Genomic DNA, 20,524 nt, shown 5'->3' on the forward strand with positions numbered 1-20,524 from the left:
CACAATAACGTCTTACGTAGGTCTTTGTTAAAAGCCTCAAAGTACAAATAAACCATATCCACTGACTCCCCCTCATCAATTCTGAGTTACATCCTCAAGGGATTCCAGTATATGTGTCATGATATTTGCTTTTGCAAATCCATGCTGATTCTGTCCTATCTTGCTACTGTTTTCCAAGTACTTTGGTACTAATTATTTTATAATAGGCTCTATTTTTACCACTATCAACATAAAGCTGACTGGTCTATAATTTACAATTTTCTCTCTACCTCCTTTTTATTTTTAAAAGAGAGGGGTTTTATTAGCTACCTTCCAACCTGTAGGAATTGTTCCAAAAATCTTGGAAAATGACCATGAATACATCCAGTATTTCTAGTGCCACTTCCTGAACTATTCTGGAATGTAAGTCATTAGGCCCTAGGGATGTATCGTCAGGAAGTGGGTTAATTACGCAAAGATAATCTACAGTGGGCATAATAGGATACAGGAAAGAAAGAAGACATGGAATCAAGGCTTTATGTGGAGGTGATTCTTGCAATAGATTTCACAGAATTAGCAAGGAGAAGGAACAGAGGAAATGGAGCTCAACAAGAGGATCAGATTTTGTTGGGAAATATGGGAAGGAGGAAGCAAAGGACAGTACTTTACACAAACAAGTGGAGAAGAATCCTGAGATTTTCTGTTTTTCTCCAGGGTGATCCTGAATTATCCAAATGTTTTGACAATGACGTAAACAAGGTCTAATAGAGCTAATGTAATCGAGCCAGATTCAGTGACACACCATTAAGCCAGTCACATCTGGGAATCAATGAGAATGTATTTCATAACATTCAGCTAAATCTTTAGAAAGGAATGTAGCCTTGTAAACGTCTAAAAGAGGGCTCATGTCATGTGGGGATAGATTACATCTTCACCAAGTGGGTGGTAATTTGGTGGAGTCAATCAACTATGATATACCTACATTAGCAACGTTAGCAACTCTAGAAGACCATATTAGGTCATTTTTGCTCCTTCACAAAATGAAGGAGCATGATTTAAAAAGATAAAGGCTCTCAAATAAAATGTTTCAATTCATATTAAGCTAAAAAGCAAACTGGAATGAGTTATGTGCATCCACATTTGTTGTAGATTTTAAAAAATACATAAGAGGTCAATGTAGCTTGTAACCATTAATAAAGGGGTTTATAGTTGTGGTGAGAATAAAAGTTTTGTCAACAGCTTTAGAACAGAGTGCACTGGCTAGGATTAACAGTCACAAGACGACATGCCTAAAAGGAAACTATTTACAGTAGTTGCTATTTTGAGTACTTTATTTACCACTTTATTTACCTGTGTTAAATTTTACAGTAACAAGTTAGTTCTAAGTTCAAAGTAAGATTTTACAAATTTAAAGAAACATAGTACTAAACAAGGTTATCTAAGAGTACAAAGGGATCGTGATCAGATGGGTGATGGGCTGAGGAATGGCAGATGGAGTTGAATTTAGATATATTTGAGATGCTACATCTTGGAAAGGCAATTCAGGGCAGGATTTATACACTCAATGGTAATGTCTTGGGGAATGTTGCTGAACAAAGAGACCTTGGACTGCAGGTTCATTGTTCCATCAAAGCGGAGTCGCAGGTAGATAGGATAGTGAAGATGGTATTCGGTACGCTTTCCTTTACTGGTGAGGCCACTTTTGGAATACTGTGTTCAATTCTGGCCTCCTTGCTGGAGGAAGGATATTGTGAAACTTGAAAGGGTTCAGAAAAGATTTGCAAGGTTGTTGCAAGGATTGGAAAGTTTGCGTTACAGGGAGAGGCTGAATAGTCTGGGGCTATTTTCCCTAGAGTGACAGAGGCTGAGGGGTGACCTTATAGAGGTCTATAAAATCATGAGGGGCATGGATAGGGTCAAGATCATTTCCCCAAGGTTTTGGGGTCCAAAACTAGAGGGAATAGGTTTAATGTGAGAAGGGAAGATTTAAAAGGGACCTAAGGGACAACTAAGGTGGCATGTGTATGGAGTGAGCTGCCAGAGGAAGTGATGGAGGCTGGTACAATTACAACATTGAAATGCATCTGGATGGGTACACGAATAGGAATGGATTAGAAGGATATGGACCAAATGCTGGCAAATGGGACTAGATTAACTTAGGATAGCTGGTTAGCATGGACGAGTTTCCATACTGTACAATTCAATGACTCTGTAAAAGATGCTTGAAGAAAAAGAAGCATGCCCTACCCCATCCATTAGCATTACTATCTGAATAAAAAGAATATTTATTTCTACCATTTCTACCAATGATATCCAGTTAGGACATTATTGCATATGTGATCTGCCTGATTTATAGGGAACAGGGTTATGACAGTATTATATTAGCATATAAGGGAACAGTCTAATTTCATTTTGCAGTCAACCATGTTTGATGTTAAGCACAGACTCAATTATAGCAAACTCAGTGTACATTTTTCCCTCACCTGCAATATTTTACTTTTATCCTATTTAATAACTTGTCATCTACTGCCCCAATGCTAGGAGTACACAGCACTGTTACTTCACGATCAACAGATAAAACACACATACTACAGCTACAGCAGTGTGACAATACATTGGTAACTATAACTTCTGAATCGTTAAAAACTTTTTCTAATTAGAAAAAGGATTATGAAGACACATAATTCAGCCAGACAAATAAAATGCAATACTGTTCAACCAATAACTTTGAATCCCCTCTGTTGTATCTTGTGGCAAGTTGCATTTTCAGACACAACAAAACTAGTGATTTTTGAGAAGATATGTAATTCAGGTTGAGGTGCAGGTTGTAAGTTTGCTCGCTGAACTGGTAGGTTTGTTCTCAGATGTTTGATCACCATGCGAGGTAATATCATCGGTGTGCCTCCGGTGAAGCACTGGTGTTCTGTCCCGTTTTCTATTTACTTGTCTGAGTCTGTTAAGGTGGGCAATATTATTTCCAGTTCTTTTTCTCAGAGGTTGGTGAATGGAGTCCAAATCGATGTGTTTATTGACAGAGTTCTAGTTTGAATGCCAGGACTCTAGGAATTCCCTTGCTTCTCTCTGTTTATCCCATCCTCGGATGAATGAGTTGTCCCAGCCAAAGTGGTGTCCTTCTTTGTCTGAGTGCAAGGATACTAGTGATAGCTGGTCATGTCATTTGGTGGCTAGTCGGTGTATTCTGGTGGCTAGTTTCCTGCCTGTCTGTCCGATGTAGTGTTTGTTGCAGTCCTTGCAGGGTATTTTGTAAATGACATTTGTTTTTCTTGGTAGCAGTACAGAGTCCTTTAGATTCATCAGCAGCTGTTTCAGCGTGTTGGTAGGTTTGTAGGCTACTATAATGCCATGGAGTCTGAGTAGTTAGGTAGTCATTCCAAGATGTCTTAGCTGTACGGTAATATGGCTACAGTCTCTGGGTATATTGTGTCTTCTTGTTTGGGTTTGTTGTTTAAGAATTGGCAGACTGTGTTTATTGGGTCACCGTTGTTCTTGAATAGCAGAAGAAAAATACCTATGTTGTGGTTCTGTTCGCCGAGCTGGAAGTTTTTGTTGCAAACGTTTCGTCCCCTGGCTAGGCGACATCATCAGTGCTTGGGAGCCTCCTGCGAAGCGCTTCTTTGATGTTTCCTCCGGTGTTTATAGTGGTCTGTCCCTGCCGCTTCCGGTTGTCAGTTTCAGCTGTCCGCTGTAGTGGTTGGTATATTGGGTCCAGGTCGATGTGTGCAGGAAGTTTTTGTTGCAAACGTTTCGTCTCCTGGCTAGGCGACATCATTTTGTACACTACATTAGTTTTGCTCATGTTGGGTATCGGGTCCTTCGTTCTCACCAGAACGAAGGACCCGATACCCAACATGAGCAAAACTAATGTAGTGTACAAAATGATGTCGCCTAGCCAGGAGACGAAACGTTTGCAACAAAAACTTCCTGCTCGGCGAACAGAACCACAACAACGAGCACTCGAGCTACAAATCTTCGCACAAACTTTGAAAAAAATACCTATACCTAAACCAGAACTCCATTAATAAACATATCGATTTGGATCCCATTTACCAACCTCTAAGAAAAAGAACTGAAAATGGTGATGAAACGTTTGATAACAAACCTACCAGCTCAGCAACCAGACTTACAACCTGAACAACAAAACTAGTTCTGAGCTTATACGATACGCAAAAGTCACATGCAATGACAGTTTGAATATAGAACTGTGCAACAGTACAGGGTTATTCAGCTGACACAAAAAAAAGGGGACAATATGGAATCGCAAATCTTCAACAGAAAAACATAATCCTACCTCAAAAACATCACAACAACTTTCTTATGCTTTACACAAATGGAAATTAGGTGTGATCCATTGAGTATACACAACTATGTCTGAACAAAATAGACAGTAAATTATGATGTTAAAACCAGGAATTTCTGAAATTGTTATTGGTCAAGACCAGCACTGCCTGTTTTAAGTGTGTGGCGGCAGTGGTGGGGATGTAGGTGTACATCTAAATAATGACAATTAGATATAATTGCTCACAATATTTAGTAGGATATTAAATACTTCAGGAACAATATTTAAAATTTAATAGTAGTAGCTAGTTAGCAACCTTCTGAAAAAAAATTCCATTAATTTCTTCACTTCCCTTCAAATTATTTCCATATTAAATTTGGATTCCATCTCACCAATTTGAAGAGGTGAAATGATCAAGCCAAACAAATAGTAATGTCTACTCCATAAGAACTTACAATGCAAATAGATGAGGGGTATACACAAAGCATGTTGAAGAAAGTAAATAGGAAACAGAGTTTCCATAAATGTAATTAAATTTTAAGCAGCACTCGGTTTTTAAAAAATTAGCAAACATACATTCCAAGAAATAATTTTCAGAAACATTTAACAAAACCAAATGAATAATTTTAACACAAACACAACTCTCTTCCCTTTTGCATATTATAAAGTGCGAGCACCAGAAGTTTGAGCTTATCAGGGCACAATTAGCCAATACAGTTTAAGTACTGACTCACTTAGTGGCTAATGTAACACCCCTGACTAAGGAGGGAGGGAGGCAGAAGACAGGAAACTATAGGCCAGTTAGCCTGACCTCGGTTGTTGATAAGATTTGAGTGTCCATCAATAGGGCTGAAATTGTAGAGTACTTTGAAGTGCATGGTAAAATAGGGCTGAGTCAGAATGGCTTCATCATAGGGAGGTCATGCCTCACAAATCTGTTAGAATTACTTGAGGAGATAATGAGCAAGTTGGACAAGGGAGAACGAGGAAACATGGTCTATCTGGATTTCAAGAAGGTCTTTGATAAGGTGATGCACAGGAGGCTGAGAAATAAGAGGCAATGGCATTGGGGACAAGGTATGGCATGAATACACAATTGGATGACTGGCAGAAGGCAAAATAGGGATAAAGGGGATCGTTTTCAGAATGGCAGCCAGTGGCTACTGAAGTTCCACAGGGGTAATGTTGAGACTACAATTATTTTTGTTATGCATGAATGATCTGGACAAAGGAATTGAGAGCATTGTTGCTAAGTTTGCAGATGACACAATGATAGCTGGAAGGACAGGTCGTATTCAAGAACTGGTAAGCTTCAGAAGGACTTGGGCAGTCTAAGCGAGAGAGAATTCCTGAAGAAGGACTTTTGCCCGAAAGGTCGATTTTCCTGCTCCTCGGATGCTGTCTGACTTACTGTGCTTTTCCAGCACCACTCTAATCTAAACCCCAGTCTAACAGAGTGGATAAAGAGCTGGCAGATGGAATACAAATGTGGAAAATTGTGAGGCTTTGCACTTGGTAGGAAGAAGAGGCATCAACAACTTTCTGACAGGGAAAGGCTTCAGAAATCTGAAACAAAAAGGGACTTGGGAGTCCTAGTTCAGGATTCTCTTAAGGTTAACAAGGAGATTCAGTTGGCAGTTAGGAAGGGAAATGCAAGAGAGCTATAATAGAAGAGCACAAATGTACTGCTGAGGCTGTACAAGGCTCTGGTCAGGCTGCATTTGGAATACTGTGAGAAGTTTTAAGCCCCATATCTGCTGGCATTAGGTGGGGCCTAGGGAAGGTTGGCAAGAATGAACCTGGAGATGAGGAGCTTGTCATATGAGGAGCAGTTGAAGACTCTCTGTCTGTATTCAATAGAGTTTAGAAGGATGAACGGAAACTTACAGAATACTAAGGGGCCTTCACAGAGTGGACAGAGATGATGTTTCCACTGGGACAGACTAGGACTTTAGAGCACAGCCTCAGAGAGAAGGGACATTTCTTTAGAACTGAGAATGAGGTGGAATCTTTTCAGCTAAAGGGTGGTTAATCTGTGAAACATTCTGACAGAGGGGGCTATGTAGGACAAGTCAATGTGCGTTAATACAGAGAGAGATAAGATCTTGATTAGTAAGGGGAATGAAGGGTTGGGAGATGGCAGGAAAATGGCGTTGAGAAATGTGTCAGCCACGATCGAATGGTGGAGCAGACTCGATGGGCTGACTGGCCTACTTCGGCTCCTCTCTCTTATGGTCTTGTGGTCAATTCTCTCTACTTAATTTACAATCTTTACATGCACAGATATATATGGCTAATGATACAATGGCATCACCAGTTCAGTGGCCTCTCATAGCTGAAGCCATCCCAAGTAAATTTTGCAGATTAAAATTAAACAAAAGCTGCTCCCAAAACAAAAGCAACTTAGGTTGCAGACGGTTCTTTTCAGACAAACACACAGATACACTCCCACACACAAAAGGTCAAAGAAAAAATTGAACAAAAAAGATCAGCTCAGCTTTGAATGTGAATATTTATGGAAGAACCATTACTCTAAGAATTGTGTGCTCTTGGTGACAGTTGGTTTCTACTGAAGTACATCCATAAAAAGTAATTGGAAAAATTACATCAAGAACCACCAAACATTGATTAAAAAATACATACCACCTGAAAATAATCCATTTTTCATGTAAACAAACTTTTATGAGGTAGTTAATAAAAATTAAGAACTAGTCACAGTAAAACCAGCACAATGAACACTGAAGTACATCCATAAAAAGTAATTGGAAAAATTACATCAAGAACCACCAAACATTGATTAAAAAATACATACCACCTGAAAATAATCAATTTTTCATGTAAACAAACTTTTATGAGGTAGTTAATAAAATTAAGAACTAGTCACAGTAAAACCAGCACAATGAACCTACCCCAGAATCAGAAGGTCTGGGCTCAAGTTCCACACGACCCAGACATGTTACAACTGGCTGATAGTTTGCTTAAAAATATCTAACTGCAGAGGAACACAGATACAAGATGCCAAAGGGCCTCCTCCAATGCTATAAAATTCTATACCATGCAAAATACTATGGTTCAGCCATCAAAAGTTGTTTTTTCAAAGATAAAAGTGAATACTAAACGAAATCTAAACGTGAAATAATTATTAAGTATAAGAATGTTTTTGGGAACTGAACTACTGGACTATAAATCTTATCCTGATTATGGAAATTAAAACAGCAACAAAAAATTCCTCATCACCTTTGAAGCATCAGACTACCATTTCTCAAGTTCTTTTAACAAATTACAAAGATTATCTTCTTGGAAAGCAGCAAAATTTGAGCTTGAAAACTTTCTTTCCACAATGGCATTAACCATTTCTGGATTTATTTGCTTTAGCCTTAAAAACTGCATTATTGAAAAATTAAATGTAGGCTACAAACTTGTAGACTTCCAGAATTCCTGGAAATATTATGCACTGAAAGTAAAAAGAACATGTGAAAATTGAGAAACAATGCAAGAGAAAAGCTTAAATTTATAATTCCTTTATGGTTAAACAATTGTTTTTCCCCCCACACAAATAAGCAGTATAACGGTCAGAATTCGAACATACCCTGCCAAGCCTTTAAACAAAGTTGCTCTCCGTAGTCAAGGGGGAAGCAAAAGGAAATGCAATATGGCTATGTCTCACTTATTAAATGGCTGAAACTAGGCTTACCATAAAAAGATACAACTATTACAAAATTCAACAAATGTATCAAAAACTGATCTTAATTTCAAATCAAAACATTCATTTCTACTTTCAAATTTTGCAAGTTTGAGAAAAAAGGTATGCCAGTGCCACAAGTGAATAAAAAATAAGGTTCAGAGGTTGAAGCTCCAATATATACCAAAAACAAATTACTGGCATAGAAATAGAATGTACTACAGCTAATATTTAGCGATATCAAGATAGTCAATACAGACTATCAATCTTGACAAATTTACTGAACACTGGATGACTTTTCTGATTGGCAAAGTTATTTATTTGTCATCTTAAGAAACAACAATGGGCAAGTCAGACCAGAGGATGCACCTTGGAAGGTTAATATAGTGCCATCATTTGCCATCAAAACGTGGGTCATCTAATGGAACTTCTGAACTTAAAAAGTAAGGCCATATGCCACCATTTTGTTGGCAGGCTGCTAACCAAGAGCTAATAAGTTTAAATAAAAAATTTACCAATAAAACGTGAGAGGCTTGTGTGACAGCTGAGTTTCAATTTAAAACATTGGTGAAAAACTAATGTTATCTGATGAGAGATACAGCACATCCAACACTGAAGACATCATTACAGCCCTTAAGACAGTTTACGCTGAGATATCAATCAATCAAAAACAAAACTTAACTAGATACCAAGTATAGAAGCAACAATAAGAGAAAAAGGAAATCAATACAACTGAATTTTGGCCATAGTTGAGTACCAATTACATTTCTAGTATCATTCTCTATGCTGTTACAATTTGTCATTGTTTTACAAACTGGTACTTTTCATTTGTTACTCCAGCTAATCATCTACAAGTGTGACACAAATGTTTCATTTTTAAAGCAAGAGTCATGCAAGTTGTATCTCTAGTAACACATGACATCCTTCAAACTCTAAGTTTAACAGTTACCTTGAAGGTTCAGTATTTCAAATCTTTAAATTCCCTCCAATTAACTATTTCCCATGAATACATGTTATGTGATTTATACTGCACTCAGTGCACCCAGTTCATACATTTTTCATCAAGTCCCTTTCACGCTGTGTAAACCAAAACCAACCAAATTATGCACACAAAGCAAACTGAAAATAAACCTCTGTCACTAATTCTGCAAAAAGCATATTTTTTAAAGGTTACCTTTAAGAAAGGCAAAGGTGGGGTTTAAGGGGGATATGGGCCAAATGCTGGCAAATGGGACTGAATTAATTTAGGCGATCTGCTTGGCATGGATGAGTTGGACCAAAGGGTCTGTTTCCTTACTGTATATCTCTAACTCTATAAACAGTTCACTGTCCATCATTTAAAATAATATGTAATCATTATTCCACAGCAAGAAACATTCCATGTATCTGAAAATGTGTCCATTTACAGATGTAATTATGCTAAACTTATCCAACATAGCTCCTGATGCTGGACAGAGAAAAAGTGATAAAACCAACAAGCTTAAGAAAATTTGATCAGCACATACATTCATAAATATGTTAGACCAGCACCATGCAAGTACCACAGTGAGACCAACAATTCTGCAAAATTAGCTGAGTTTATTCAATCATTAAACTGACAAGCAAAGTATTTGCTCAACTTGCACTCTATACCAGATTCAACACACCAGACCTATCTGCAAAATATTCGTGTCTTTCTCAAAGTGACAAGGATTTTTATTTCTGCAAATTCATACTAGTTACAGGGAACAAATAAAATTGAAACTAAAATGATATTAACTGATAAGTCACAGGATTTCTCACTGATGTTTTCCTCACGGCACCAACCTAATTTTAACAAGGAACTAATTCAGGAAGAGTTCCAACAGCAATAAAAATGCTGGTACAAGGAAATGAATAATTTATTTAAAGAGAGATCAATGGTGACTGTATTGCGCATGCCAGAAAAATAAAAACGCACAGCAACAAAGAGCCCAAACTTTGAAAATACGTACACAGTGATGTGCTCACTATGTACTACTACCAAAAATTCATCAGAGAGGAAACTGTGAAAACTAGTCCATTCAACTAACTGACATGATTCGGTTACCAATTATTCCCTTTAAAATGCTGAAATATATTTTATGCCTCTACATAATAATGGGCTTTCTGTTCCTTTTTGTTCTCTAAAATTAAGTTGTATTTCTTATTACCGAAATCTAGTTTATTTTCTACTGCAAGGTTTGAGCTGTGGAGTCCATTACTGGCTCGGTTCCCACTCCTGATCACTTCACATACTTGCTTGCTAAAAGTACAAGAATTGGGTTTAGTTGTGCGCCCTTGTAGTCGAATAGCCCATACAAAATTTTAACATTAAAACTTATTGACCAGAGTTTTAAATTTATTTTCACAAATTTTGATAATTCACCCACATTGACTTTTACCGGTAATTAGAAAAATATTTACCACCATTCTTTTATCTTTCACTTTATCTCAAAACATTCCTACTCATTTAATTTTAAAATATTTTATAAGAATATTTATCATATATATTATCTTTCTATACTCCTTTTCACCTTCCCTCTGCATTACTGCTCTGGTCATTCAGTTTACCAACTCTTTAGTCCAAGTAGTTTTGGTCAGATTCATTTTGATCTTACTGAACTTAACCCACTTTTAGTTTCCTTGCTTATATTCACATTGAGCATATTAAAAGGTTACTACTTTTCAACTGTTTAATTTTGATCAAGGGGACAGGCCAACATATTCCTTATTAGATGAGATACATACTTCCATAGAAAACATCAGAACAATCTTTAAACTAATCATATGTGATCTTCATGCCATTGTAGATTAGTTAAAAACATTCATTATTGCCCTGTAGAACTTGCATATTTACTTCAACTGCTTGCAGGTTTTTCATGCCCCTCTCTCCCACTAACTCGCTAACTCAGTTGCGGAGATGTCTGTGGGACTGACTGAGGGTCTGAGCGATTGTAAAATTGATCAAAGTTCTGTGATAGGCCACTCAAGGCCTTGAAGAAAATCAATGAAAATTTGAAATATAAGATTTTAAAAAGCCGGGAAACAACCTAAATTGGTGCAGCCAATGATTATTCACAAGTTATTACTGTTACTAATTCCAATTTTGAAACAATACCAATGAGAATTTTAGAGATAATACAAATTATATGCTCAATACTGTTACAAGCAAGGCTTAGTGAAATTTACATGAAAGGTTTGATTTCACACCAAATAATTTTCCAAGATTTTCAAAGGATCCAACAGCAATTTCAAACAAGTATGAATAATACTGCTGCAATGTTGATTATGGTTTTCCATGTGGTTCAGGGCCTTGGCAGTTTTAGGATGGTGTCTGGTTTGGGTAGCTTATCATTAAGGAGAGACTTTAAACTGTTAGATCTAGTTTTAAGAATTCAGTTTTTTCCAATCAATTTTAGCATTAAGGATATAATCAAAACTTGAATCCTCATTTCTGCAGAGAAAACAATCTTTGCCAGAACCCTAGAATAGTGGCTCACAAATTTTTATGCACATGAAGTGAGAAAAATTGTTTAACGGTGGATTTAACTTCTGCATCATTGTTTTTACTCTACGTGTGCAAAATAAAATGTAAAATGAAACAAAAAATGAATGTTTACCCCCACCTGTTGTATTTTCACTCAATAGGCTGGCAAGTTTGATCTAGAGAATACATGTCTGCAGCATTTAGGTACCAGCCTGCTCTTTCAGATTGCTTGTACTGGTTAGAGGGGCTTTGCTGAGTGCTGAGCCTCTTGCAAACTATATTAACGCGTGTGTGTGTTAAAGAAAGGGAACTGCATAATCTGCACTACCTGGTCTTACACCTTGAGATTTGAGACCCTTGCCAATTGTTGGCAGCTATCACAAGACTACAGGCCCTAGCAGGAAATGGAAACACAAATTCTGAAAGAGTAATGAATCAAATATTTCAGTCCAGATGAGGATGGAAGGAAGAGTATGTGGTCCACCCCGACAAGAAACTTCTACAACACTGAGACAAGCAAGCTAGAACTAGAATGGTGGTGGAAATGTGGAACTTTTTCAAAGAGCAGATACGACGTGTCCATGATATGTATGTACCTATCAGGCAGGAAAGAAATGTCGTGTGAAGGGAGCCTTGGTTGACGAGAGAGGTATGTGGTGGAAATGTGGAACTTTTTCAAAGAGCAGATACGACGTGTCCATGATATGTATGTACCTATCAGGCAGGAAAGAAATGGTCGTGTGAGGGAGCCTTGGTTGACGAGAGAGGTTGAATGTCTGGTAAAGAGGAAGAAGGAGGCTTACATAAGGTTGAGGAAACAGGATTCAGACAGAGCAGTGGAGGGATACAGGATAGCCAGAAGGGACCTGAAGAAAGGGATTAGGAGAGCTAAGAGAGGGCATGAAAAATCGTTGGCGGATAGGATCAAGGATAACCCCAAGGCATTTTATGTAATATTCATGGCTTGTTGTACTGTGTCTGTATATTCATGGTCTGTTGCATGAGTGAGTAAACACCATTGGTGCAAAATTTCCCAGTTGTATATACAGAATCTGTTGTGGGCATCATTAATCGTTTCTCTAAGCATTCAGCGGCCATTTTGCTCTGCTCTCCTTTTGGCTCGTAAGTTTATATTGGTCAGTTTTGTATTTAATGCATTTAGGGTAGGTCTTGCCTTACAAGTCTGATTGAATTCTTCGAGAAGGTGTCCAAGCATGTGGATGAGGGAAGAGCAGTGGATGTAGTGTACATGGATTTTAGTAAGGCATTTGATAAGGTTCCCCATGGTAGGCTTATGCGGAAAGTCAGGAGGCATGGGTAGAGGGAAATTTGGCCAATTGGATAGAAAACTGGCTAACCGGTCGAAGGCAGAGAGTGGTGGTAGATGGTAAATATTCAGCCTGGAGCCCAGTTACAAGTGGAGTTCCGCAGGGATCAGTTCTGGGTCCTCTGCTGTTTGTAATTTTTGTTCATGACTTAGATGAGGGAGTCGAAGGGTGGGTCAGTAAATTTGCAGATGATACGAAGATAGGTGGAGTTGTGGACAGTGAGGAGGGCTGTTGTCGGCTGCAGAGGGACTTAGATATGATGCAGAGCTGGGCTGAGGAGTGGCAGATGGAGTTCAACCCTGCCTAGTGTGAGGTTGTCCATTTTGGAAGAACAAATAAGTATGCGGAATACAGGGTTAATGGTAGGGTTCTTAGTGAGGTTGAGGAACAGAGGGATCTTGGGGTCTATGTACATAGATCTTTGAAGGTTGCCACTCAGGTGGATAGAGTTTGTAAGAAGGCCTATGGAGTATTATCGTTCATTAGCAGAGGTATTGAATTCAAGAGTCGTGAAGTGATGTTGCAGCTGTACAGGACTTTGGTTAGGCCACAGTTGGAGTACTGTGTGCAGTTCTGGTTGCCTCACTTTAGGAAAGATGTGGAAGCTTTGGAGGGGGTGCAGAGAAGATTTACCAGGATGTTGCCTGGAATGGAGAGGAAGTCGTACGAGGATAGGTTGAGAGTTCTCGGCCTTTTCTCGTTGGAACGGGTAAGGATGAGGGGTGACTTGATAGAGGTTTATAAGATGATCAGAGGAATAGATAGAGTAGACAGTCAGAAACTTTTTCCCCGGGTACAACAGAGTGTTACAAGGGGACATAAATTTAAGGTGAAGGGTGGAAGGTATAGGGGAGATGTCAGGGGTGGGTTCTTTACCCAGAGAGTGGTGGGGGCATGGAATGCGCTGCCCGTGGGAGTGGTAGAGTCGGAATCATTGGCGACCTTTAAGCGGCACTTGGATAGGTACATTGATGGGTACTTAATCTAGGTTAGAAGTTCGGCACAACATCGTGGGCCGAAGGGCCTGTTCTGTGCTGTATTGTTCTATGTTCTATGTTCTATAGAATGTAGCCACCTCTGATCACCGTAGAGAAGCCAGGTGAAATTGACATGGCTGAGTACTTCCTATCTAATACTGGGTGCAAGAATCTGCTGAAAATTTCAGTAATTTAGCCAGGACAATCAGAATTTTTATATTTTTGATCAAAAATATCTGAACTTAATCAATGCTCCTTCTCCCCCCACTTCTACACCAACACACATATAGTGCAACAACCCACTAATATCCGTGCAGGTCATGCACATAATAGCACCTTTAAAGTTAAGTTAATTTTATGGGATTGGGAAAAAAAAACTTCATGCAAGCAAACCACTGACACACTAGAGTACAATGTTTTCAATATCACAAGTCAGAGTATCTAAGTATACTTTGCATTGATGTGCTAAATGTATCATTCACTTTATACAAATAATTACATGAATGATGTATCAACACCTGACAATGAAAGGTTTATTTGACTTAGATGCAGACGACCTCAATAACAAATTCAAAACAAATAAATTTACAACTTTACAGTGACTTCAACAAGGAAAAAAATGGCTCAACTGACTTCATCAAAATAAGTGGACATGGAAAGTGATAAGAGAAAGGATGTGAAAGTTCAGTAAGGAACGATCAAAACTTAAGAGTAAAAAATACTTTTTAGGAAATCCTTTAAAATAGTAGGGACTGCACACAAGCAAAGTTCATAAAGGAGAAGAATGGAGATAATGTCAAGAAAGGATACACTATTGGTTGGAAAAGAAAGAGATACTTCTGATAGAAAAAAAGTAATTCAAGACTTGGAGGATGTTATAGAAATGGGCACAGCAACACCATAAATAAAAAGATAAGAATGAGTAGCTTATTTTGTTGCACTGTGGGAAAGAGACCAGTGGTAATTTAAGCTGAAACTTTATTGCTGGAACAGCACAGCAGGTCAGGCAGCATCTAGGGAACAGAAGATTCGACGTTTCGGGCACATGCCCTTCTTCAGGAATCTAGCATGTGCCCGAAACGTCGAATCTTCTGTTCCCTAGATGCTGCCTGACCTGCTGTGCTGTTCCAGCAATAAAGTTTCAGCTTTGATCTCCAGCGTCTGCAGACCTCACTTTCTCCTCAGTGGTAATTTAAGTTTGGTTGAACTGGATTTAGAGTCGAGAAAAGCACAGCTAGTCAGGCAGCATCCGAGGAGCTGGAGGATCAATGTTTTGGGCATTAGCCCTTCATCAGGAATGAGGCTTGTGGGCCGGTGGGTTGAGAAATACAGATTTAGTGCAGACAGGTTACAGGCAGCTATGCTTTGCACAGTAGTAGCTTGTGGAGTACTAGAAAGGCTCAGGAGCAATTGAGTCTAGGAATGACAAAGAATGGAACAACGTTTCAGTGGAAAAGGGCAGCAATGCTAAACAAGTAGAAGGAATGATAGTTTATCCATAATCTATCATGAATGCATTGCTTTTTGCTTTTAACAGTCCCACTGACATAGCAATTTAACAAAGGGTTTGGGGTAGTTTTTCCATCAGCTTTAGCTCTAACAGTTACATATTGAGGAAAAAGAAAATAAATTAAAAGATGCTTTAAGATTTCTAATACGTTGACCCTTCAGCTTCACTTATTTCTCTTATTTCTAGTTCATATGTTCACGTGTAAATTGTCAGGATGATCAAATCATAGGCCAAAATGAAAGATTTGTGTCTTGCTTCTTTACAGCAAATTAACAATAGATACCAGCCAGATCTGTACCTTTTAAAAAAAAACAAGTTCTAATGATGGCAAATCATTCTAGAGTTTTCCCCTCTTCCACTAACTGGTCCAGAATCAGAAAGAACTACATTTCATAAACACCAACATATTCAATGAAACAACTGCAAAACAATCACGCTGCACTTTCAATCCTGGGGAAATGTTCAGAATACACTACTGAAAACTTGCCATGGAAGTATGAATATTTAATATCGCAACATCATTTTCACAAAGCTCCTGATAAAGATGCCAACTGTCTATTGTAGGACATTAGAATTTGCCATATAATCTATACTGGGTTATAAACACACTTGAGGCTTGTTTTCTCATTCCTGTGTTTTTACTTTTCTTATCTTCCACTATATTAACTTTCATTACAAGTAGGGGATAAAAAAAATGAAGTGTTGATTACCATATGCACACAAGTCTAAAAATGTGTGCCAGAAATACTGTCCAATCAATGTTACTTGTGTCACATTAATAAACTATTACTTTTCACTACATATTGAAAAATACATAAAATTATGCAGAACAAACGGTTCCTGCAAAACTTTGGACATGAGTTCACTGTGCCCTGTGGTACAGAGCCACACACAAAGATACTCCCGGATTGGAATCCCACTGCAGTGACTTATAAGTCAACAGTCTCCTTTTTGCTTCAGTACAGCTGGCATAAATCCCTATAAGCAATCAATGCCTCAACTTAGGACAAGCAACAAGGAGGCATCCTCTGTGTGGGAAGCTGCTTCGTCTAGACAGCTTCCCTTCCCTCCAAATGTATTAATAGAGAAGGCTCAGTGCAAGGATCAGTGAGGACTTGGAATCTAACTCAGACCCTTTGTCGGGAATCCAACATTCTACAAGACCAAGGACGAATGTTTATATCTTGGCACCGTGCAATGCTCCAGTTTATTTATCCCTTTAATACTGGCAACACTTTATAAATTCAAAACAACTTAAAAGAAATATTTATTGAATAGAATTTAGATCCTATTACACTTTAAAGCAATTGTTTAAATACAACTAGTCAAATGGAAAGCAATAGAATATTTAACCAATGCCACAAATCTATTGAGTAACTGAGCAGTGGTAACAAGTGAATATTCTGCTTTGTACTGGCATCCAGTTAAGTGTATAAGAAAACCGGCATAAAAATCACATTTTATTCAGAATCATACCTTTTACACTGTCAAATAGCCTGGAGATGACTGGATTTTATTAAAAAAAAGTACATTTCTTCTGTCTTTAGCTGCTTTTATTTTGACTGGGGAGGGGTGATCTTATCGAAGCTTATAAAATCATGAGGCACATGAATAGAATAAATAGTCAAGATCTTTTCCCTGGGGTCGGGGAGTCCAGAACTAGAGGGCATAGGTTTAGGGTGAGAGGGGAAAGATATAAAAGAGACCTAAGGGGCAACATTTTCACACAGAGGGTAGTGTGCATATGGAATGAGCTGCCAGATGAAGTGGAGGAGGTTGGTACAATTACGGAATTTTAAAGGCATCTGGATGGTAATATGAATAGGAAGAGTTTAGAGGGATATGGCCAATTGCTGTCAAATGGGACCAGATTAGTTAGGATATCTGGTCAGCATGGATGAGTTGGACCGAAGGGTCTGTTTCCATGCTGTACATCTCTATGACTGTTATGTAACACTATTGTCCCTATTACGAGTCATTTGCAGCCAGCAATAACTCCAAAGTTTACCAACAAAAGCTGCTGCAAAAACCCATTATTTCTCAGATTTTCTCAGGAGCTGACTTCTGAAACTGCTGGTGGCATCCTTCAGGAAAACTATGCACTTGGAATCAAGGGAATCAGCAGGACAATAATTCATTTTAAAAGAAGCAGCTATTGTCAAATCTTTACCATGGTATCATAGGAGGAGATGGCTTCATCTATTGGCTAAACAATGTGAGAAATAAATAAAGTACTGCATTGATCAAGCTGTCCATCAGTGTACAAATGGTGTACAGATTAGTTATCTGTTGCATTAAGCTTCTCCATCAGAGAAGCATTTTTCCTTCATTTTTTACATCTTGTTAGAGATGCTCACTTACCAGTTGAAACTCTCGTCTTCTGTTGTATGCTTCCTGGATTCCTGAATCTTGCCAGAGTGCTCTCAGTGCTGGCACATATAATTGAAATGTGGCTGGCTCCACTGGCATGCCACATTTGTTTTCAAATGCCATGACGAACATTCCGTGCTTTTCATTTTCAGTGTTTTCCCAGGGAATGCTCAGCTTATTCCTTGCATCCACCAAGACTTTCATACCCTAAAAAAACAAGGGAATAAAAAAAAAGTGAGGTTGATGATTAAATTATTACTCAGAACATGAGTTGTTAAGATGATTACATTATTTTTACGTCTACAATTAATTATGACTAGAATGCGTCACTATAGATTCTTCATGGAGATTAATACTCTCTCCTTAAATAATAGGCCTTCCCCTATGAAGGCATAGACTTTGCATTCCATTCCTCCAAATAAAATCACATTACAATTTGTGTCATTTCATGCTCTGACTTTTACATTGGTGTTATTACCAACCATGACAATCACACTATCACTGGCGTCATCTAAACAAACTGCTTTAGTTTTAAAAAATTATCCTTTTATATGTAAAGCTATGTTTCATGTACAAATAGTCAATAACTTTGAGAAAAAAAATTATGACTGGAATCACTTGCAGTGCATTGGAAATTGGTACTAGAAGTAAGAAATGTCACTTGCACCCGAATATGGAACAACTATCTCAAACAATTTTACAAAGCAGTGAATTAAATTTCTCAAAATAGAAGCCATGTAGTTTGCGATGCAGTTGAAATCAAATGAGTTATGATACAATTTATACAGCTTTTCCTTCTTCAAAAAAATGTACATGGACATAATAGACAAATATAACCGAACTTCATAGCTTCCAGCAAAAATGAACGCTGATCACTTACACATGAAAACATTAATGCTATAAAAAGGAGTGCTCACATAGTCCCCAGCTATCACGTTACTGAGCTGTAAAATCAAGGTCAGAACAAACTCACTGAACACTCCCAAAGTTCACCCTAAATCTCAAAAATCAACAAGCAACTTGTTGTGTACTGTATTTGATAATTGATGCAATATTTACACAGTCATGAAACAGACAAGAGTTTATTACCAGACAAGAGTTATTTCTTTCGTAACCATTTGTAGGTGAAAAGCACTTCATGGATTGACCAGAAAACACAAATTAAGAGCGTAATATTTAATTTTATTCAATACTCAAAAGTTTTTACACAAGTAAGTGCTTTAATACCAACTCAACTGTAGAGGTATCTTGTATGTGGTAAGGCATGTACTCCAGTCAATGGATAAAATAAATTAAGATTACAACCCAGCTACAAGAAGAGATAGTGGTGTAGTGGCATTGTCACTTAAGTAGTAAATCCAGAACCCCAGAATATTGCCTGGGATAGGGGTTCAAATCCCAGCATGGCAGATGGTGAAATCAGAATTGAAAAGGGCTCACGTAATGCATTGGTAAGTGCCCCTACTCTCGGCCTGAAGGCATTCAAGTGCTACCCGTCACAGATCGATGTCACAACATGTCCAAACAAGTCAATTAAAAATAACCACAACTCAAACAGATCAGATATTCTGTACAGAGCAAAATCTTCTCAAATTCTCCTCTTACTTTTACATATTTAACTGCTTCTTACATGCTGACTACGAAAGACAGGATTGACCATTGGTCTTCCAGTGAAACTATAGCCTTTCCAGAATGTAGGTATTTTAAATCAACCTGTTCAGACATTCTAATGACATACATCCAGGGTATGTGGGCTTATACCTGAAACTTCTGACCCAGAAGCAGGGAGACAACTACCACTGCACCACCAAGACCCTTATACAAAGTGCAGATATTTTCTAATCCATCAGACCAGAAATGTTATTATACACCTCTGGAGCTCATGGGTCTTGAACTCAGGCCTTCTAGCCCAGATGTAAGGACACTCCCTCTGCGCCACAAGAATCTTTTTGTTTTTTTTAAAATCGGTCTATTCAGGTATGCAATGACATACCTCCATAATTGATGGAATTGGAACAAGGCCTTCAGAACAAGGACACTACCACTGCACACAAGATCCAGTTTCCAGAGTGTAAACTAGGTTCAATTGGTACTATTCCCGACTCCAGTTTAATAGGTTTTAGATTGAAGCCCTCAATCCAAGGTCATAATAGTCATGATTTATTGTTACCTTAACAAAGTGGTGTTGCTTGATAAGCCACGAAAGAGCAAATATTATCCACTATTCCAGTTAAGTGTTAAAGAGCCTACAACAACACTTGAAGAGAAGGGCATTCACTTGGTAGCTTGGAAAATATTGTACAGAAAGGAATAACAGAAAGTAATTCATTTGGTTTGCATACTGCTACCACAAATCTGATCTGAGGTTATATTTTTCTCAAGGCATTGGTAAAACTCAAGAAAACAAAATATTTCTTACAAAGAAATTGAACTCAGTTCAGTTATCATAATAGTTTCCACTGGCTAAACATCGATTTATTTGTCAAAATCTGAGAGGGGAATATCTAATTTTAGAATCCATGATAATTCCTATTTTGGTCAATGCTATTACCAGGAAATTCCATGCGAAAAGCATCAGTATAAGGAAGCAAGACTTTATTTTTAAAAAAATTTAGAGCCAATCACTTTTCTGTGAATCTCGAGTCATATGTATGTCAATCTAGGCAAGGATAGCGGTTACATTCCCTAAAGGGCACTAGTGAACCAGATAGGTTTTTACAACAATGGTCATCATTAGGCTCTTAATTCCAGATTTTTATTTAAATTATGTCCATCATCTGCCATGGCAGGATTTGAATCCATATGCCAGACTAATAGCGTCATGATAAGACCACTACGCCATCAACTCCCCTTCGTTTTGTTTTTTTTTCCCTGCACCTACCCAGCCCACCCAA

At 38.1% G+C, this 20,524-nt stretch overlaps 1 protein-coding gene across 1 annotated transcript in view; it reads right to left on the reverse strand.

Annotated features, from left to right (window-relative positions):
- gna12a (guanine nucleotide binding protein (G protein) alpha 12a) overlaps window positions 1-18,552 on the reverse strand; it is a 38,959-nt gene extending 20,407 nt beyond the window's left edge. The window contains exons 1-2 of the mRNA XM_043711896.1: window positions 18,511-18,552; window positions 17,622-17,837 (exon numbers count right to left, since the gene is read on the reverse strand). Coding sequence (XP_043567831.1) covers window positions 17,622-17,837; window positions 18,511-18,522 — 228 coding nt within the window. The 5' untranslated portion in view covers window positions 18,523-18,552. The remainder of the gene's footprint in view (window positions 1-17,621; window positions 17,838-18,510) is intronic.
- Window positions 18,553-20,524: the final 1,972 nt, after the last annotated feature.

Source organism: Chiloscyllium plagiosum, chromosome 21 (assembly GCF_004010195.1).
Source record: "Chiloscyllium plagiosum isolate BGI_BamShark_2017 chromosome 21, ASM401019v2, whole genome shotgun sequence".
Taxonomy (NCBI): domain Eukaryota; kingdom Metazoa; phylum Chordata; class Chondrichthyes; order Orectolobiformes; family Hemiscylliidae; genus Chiloscyllium; species Chiloscyllium plagiosum.